Here is a 4,749-nt window from a genome sequence, read left to right on the forward strand (position 1 = left end):
TCATAAGATTGGTTCACTCTTACCGGAGGACGGAGGATCACCTAGGTATGCACAACTTTACTTTTATGACACACAAAATGAAGCTACAAACCGCATGTTGGCTTTTTTAGGTAGTGATTCAAGAGAGAAAGTTGACGAAACCCTAACTAACAGCTTGATTAGCATGCTCGATGAATTTAGTGCAGTCGTACAGGCATTTCGTATGGCACGCGATTGGGCCAGTAACAATAGATCGGCGGACTATGCACTTCGGTTGCTTGCAAAAATAACAAACTCCCGTCAGTATAACGCTCCAAACGTTGGTGAGGTGGCAGCGCTTATCACTAGCGACTTTGGCCACTATAATTCATCATGTGATATTATTGTACAACAACGTAACTGCGCACCACAAAGAATTTCCTAGGTCCATCAATTATATATGGCGTTGCAGTACCCACTACTCTTCCCATACGGTGAGACTGGCTATCATGAAAACATACCCTACCATTGTAACCGTGGAAAAAGGAAAACTGCACGGGGTTACATCACCATGCGAGAATTTTACTGCTACAGAATTCAGCAGCGGGAAAATGAAGGTACCACCCTCCTTAGGGGTGGATGGTTATTCCAACAATATTTGGTAGACGCTTATACAGCAGTCGAAGAACAAAGGCTTAAGTATCTCAGAAATCACCAAAACGAGCTACGCACCGATCTATACAACAATGTCTGCGATGCTGTAACAAGGGGCGACACCAAAGCCGCTTCAATTGGAAAACGAATAATTTTACCATCATTACATACATGCAGTCCACGCTACATGCTTCAAAACTACCAAGATGCTATGGCTTTGTGTCGCGAATTCGATAAACCAGACCTATTCATCACCTTCACTTCTAACCCAAAGTGGCCTGAAATAGAAGGTATGCTATGCTTTATCTAGGGCCAACGAGCACCAGACCATCCTGAAATTGTTGCGAGAAACTTCAAGCAGAAACTAGACAGCCTCATGAATGATATAATGAAAGGAAACATCTTCGGGACATACGAAGAAGGTACTATATACATATCATTCCCAAATTTTATCATCAACATGTGCATAACTCACTTACAGGTTTGACCCACCCTTCAACTACTTTGCCTGTATAACTGCGGTGAAACACATGATGTTTTAGTTCTCCTATTTTTTAAATTATGTATTTTGACACACAATTCTCACATTTACGCTACAACATTACCTTGAGATATATTATGCAAACCAAACTACTCTGCGAACAATCAACTTCAATTATAATAATACATATGCTACCATAATGACCCGTGAATTGTCTACTCGCAGGTATATATATTATTGAGTTCCAAAAACGTGGGTTGCCGCATGTTTATCTCTTAATCTGGTTGACTCGTGCATACAAATGCAAGACACTCGAAGACATCGATGATCTCATATCGGCCGAAATTCCAAACGAGGAACACGATCCCGAAGGTTCCAAGGCTATCACCGAGTTCATGTTACACGGCCCTTGCGGACGTAAACACAAGGATTCCCCATGTATGATTGATAACCAATGTTCAAAGCATTTCCCTAAGCCATATTATGCGGAAACCACAATCGATGAAGACGGGTACGCTAACTATAGCCGACGCAACAACGGTGTCAATGTTAATAAAGGTAAAAGCACACTTGATAACAGTTTTGTCGTGCCTTATAATAGATATCTGTTGATCAGATACAACGCACATATAAATGTCGAGTGGTGTAATAGATCTTGAGCGATTAAGTATCTATTCAAATACTTAAAATAAAGGGCCGGACCGAGCTACAATCGTCATACAAGAAAACATACTACCCACCCATAACAAATCAGACATTCCAGAAAAGATTATTGACATTGATGAAATCAAGAATTATTTGGATTACCGCTATTTATCTCCGTGTGAGACTGTTTGGAGATTATTTTCTTACTACATCCACTTCTCTAAGACATCCATCATTAAGCTGTCATATCATCTACCAAACCAACAATCACTCACACTACATGATTCGCAACATCTTCCTGCCCTGTTACAAAGGTCGAGTATCAAAGAAACCATGTTCACCCAATGGTTTGAACTTAATAAACAAGATCCAAAAGCACGGAGCCTTACATACACAAAGATCCCTAAAGAGTATGTCTGGAATAATGATGCAAAAGAATGGGCCCCCAGAAAGCTAAGACCCTCAATTGGTCGTATTGTCTATTCAAATCCGGCGTCAGGTGAACGTTACTATCTAAGAATGTTATTAAACATTGTAAAGGGCCCCCGCTCATTTGAAGAACTCCGTACAGTTGATGGTACGTTACACCACACATTCAAAGACGCTTGCTTTGCATATGGTTTACTCCACGATGATAGGGAATGGACAGAAGCTATTTCTGAAGCAAAACTATGGGCATCAGGTGCACAAATTCGCGATTTATTTGTAACCATGTTACTCTTTTGCAATATAACTAACCCACTCACACTATGGGAACAACACTGGGAAGATTTAGCCGACGACATTCTTCATAAAAAAAGAAAAATATTCAACTTCCCAGATTTGAACCTAACCGATTCTCATATTAAAAATTACTGTCTGGTAGAAATACAGGGAGTTTTACATAAACACGGGAAGTCACTCTCTGATTTCCCGGCTCTGCCACAGCCTAACCCATCTCTGCTAACTCAATTGGACAATCGCTTGATCCGAAGGGAGTTAAACTACAACATCAAGGAAATGAAGACCTTTCATGACAACCTATTCAGGTCTCTTAACCCTGAACAACTCGCACTATATGAGCTGCTAATAAAAGCTGTAACAAATCAAGAAGGCGGGCTCTATTTCTTATATGGCCCAGGTGGGACTGGGAAGACTTTTTTATACAATACTATTCTAACAAAACTCAGATCCGAGAAAATGATTGTTCTAGCAGTTGCATCATCAGGTATGTTTTTTTTAATCCCTCCATTATTTGTTGCACTTTTTTTTAAAACTATCACGAATCAGTATGTCTACAACCACCTTACAGCCTCTTTTATTATTTCATATTTTACTTCCCCAAACATCATACAGATAATAAGTAGCTGTATTGTTTAGACTTTCTTTACAATATGTAACAACGCAAAAATGCAGTAATCGCTTCATTGTTACTACCCGGTGGACGGACTGCACACAGCCGATTTGTTATCCCACTTGAACTAATGGAAAATAGTACCTGCGGTATAAGACAAAAAACACATTTGGCAGCGCTAATGCACGAAGCAAGGCTAATAATCTGGGATGAAGCTCCTATGACTCAAAGGTACGCCTTTGAAGTATTGAATAAAACTCTAAGAGATATTTTAGGTTCTAAAAATGAGGCAAACAGAGATAAGCTATTTGGTGGTATGCCAATTTTACTCGGTGGAGACTTTAGACAAATCCTCCCAGTCATTCCAAAAGGTAAAAGGCAAGAGGTAGTTCATGCGTGCATCAATAGATCAGAATTGTGGAAATTCCGTCACCTGCATACACTCTCGCGCATTATGAGGGTCAACGAATACACTTTTGATGGCCAAATAGATAGTCGAAAATGCACATTCAATAAATGGGTTCTAGATGTGGGAAATGGTAACATGACTGCATCATCTAAAGATGGAGAAGATGAACCATCATGGATAAAGATTCCCAACGAATTCATTGTAAAATACGGAATAAACCCAATTGAAACAATTGTTGATACCATATTCCCAGATTTCAATTTGAGGCAGGACGATGAAGACTATTTGCGTGAAAGGGCAATATTGACCCCCAGAAATAATGACGTAGATGCGATTAACAAGCACATGTTTAAGAAACTACAAGGTGAAACGATGACATTCAAAAGCCCGGACGAAATTTGCAAAGGCTCCACTGACAGCATCGAACAGCAACAATCATATCCGGTGGAATATTTAAACAAGCTCGATTTTTCGGGTGTGCCTCCTCACAAATTAAAGTTAAAAATAGGGCAGCCAATAATGTTGTTGCGAAATCTGCATCCAAGTGGCGGGCTGTGTAATGGTACACGGATGATCATAACGTCGTTTCAAAAGTTTGTACTCCAGACTCACATCATTACGATATCTCATATAGGTACAACGGTAATAATCCACAGAATTGTCCTCACCTTTGCACAATCAAAGTGGCCATTTGTTATGCAACGAATCCAATTCCCAGTCAGACCATGTTACGCTATGACGATTAACAAAAGCCAGGCGCAGTCACTAAATTTGGTCGATCTCTACCTCCCTAAACCAGTATTTAGCCACGGTCAACTATATGTCGCCTTCTCACGTGTCACAACCCCAGATGGTCTTAAAATAGTCATGGTTGATGAAAGTCATGAGCGATTGAAGGGACACACAAGAAATGTTGTTTACAAAGAAACGTTCTTCAACCTCAACCAAACTTTGTAACGGTAACGCTAAACCAATCATTTCTAACACATATGTTTATTAAATTATATATTCAATGTTAACTGTGGACTACCTCAATTATGTGTACTTCAAAACTCTAATTACAGTTCTTCATTCATGTTTTAGCGAAACCAGTTAAACGACCGGATACATCTCGAGATTCTCCAGAAATAACATACTTGGATGCACAATTGAGGTTAAATTCAAACATTTATACATCTTTTATGTATTCTGCTAGGTTCATGCTCACGCGATATTAACAATTACTAACAGGGTATCAAGAGGTAATAAGGGAAACATGTTTGTCGTAAG

General features: G+C 39.6%; 1 protein-coding gene across 1 annotated transcript; it reads left to right on the top strand.

The window, feature by feature from the left end:
* Positions 1 to 418: 418 nt before the first annotated feature.
* On the top strand, positions 419 to 4,437 carry LOC139875082 (ATP-dependent DNA helicase RRM3-like). The gene is made up of 4 exons (XM_071862451.1): positions 419 to 902; positions 1,319 to 1,651; positions 1,788 to 2,945; positions 3,134 to 4,437. The coding sequence occupies exons 1-4, from the start codon at positions 419 to 421 to the stop codon at positions 4,435 to 4,437; spliced, it is 3,279 nt and encodes a 1,092-aa protein (XP_071718552.1).
* The last annotated feature ends 312 nt before the right edge of the window (positions 4,438 to 4,749 follow it).

Source organism: Rutidosis leptorrhynchoides, chromosome 11 (assembly GCF_046630445.1).
Source record: "Rutidosis leptorrhynchoides isolate AG116_Rl617_1_P2 chromosome 11, CSIRO_AGI_Rlap_v1, whole genome shotgun sequence".
Classification (NCBI taxonomy): domain Eukaryota; kingdom Viridiplantae; phylum Streptophyta; class Magnoliopsida; order Asterales; family Asteraceae; genus Rutidosis; species Rutidosis leptorrhynchoides.

What these genes read in the sequence shown, in the direction of transcription:
- LOC139875082 (XM_071862451.1), top strand. Translation starts at nt 419, where the DNA reads ATGGCGTTGCAGTACCCACTACTCTTCCCATACGGTGAGACTGGCTAT. An exon ending in CGGTGTCAATGTTAATAAAG is followed by an intron (nt 1,652 to 1,787) that starts GTAAAAGCACAC and finishes CTTAAAATAAAG; the next exon opens with GGCCGGACCGAGCTACAATC. An exon ending in TCTAGCAGTTGCATCATCAG is followed by an intron (nt 2,946 to 3,133) that starts GTATGTTTTTTT and finishes GCAAAAATGCAG; the next exon opens with TAATCGCTTCATTGTTACTA.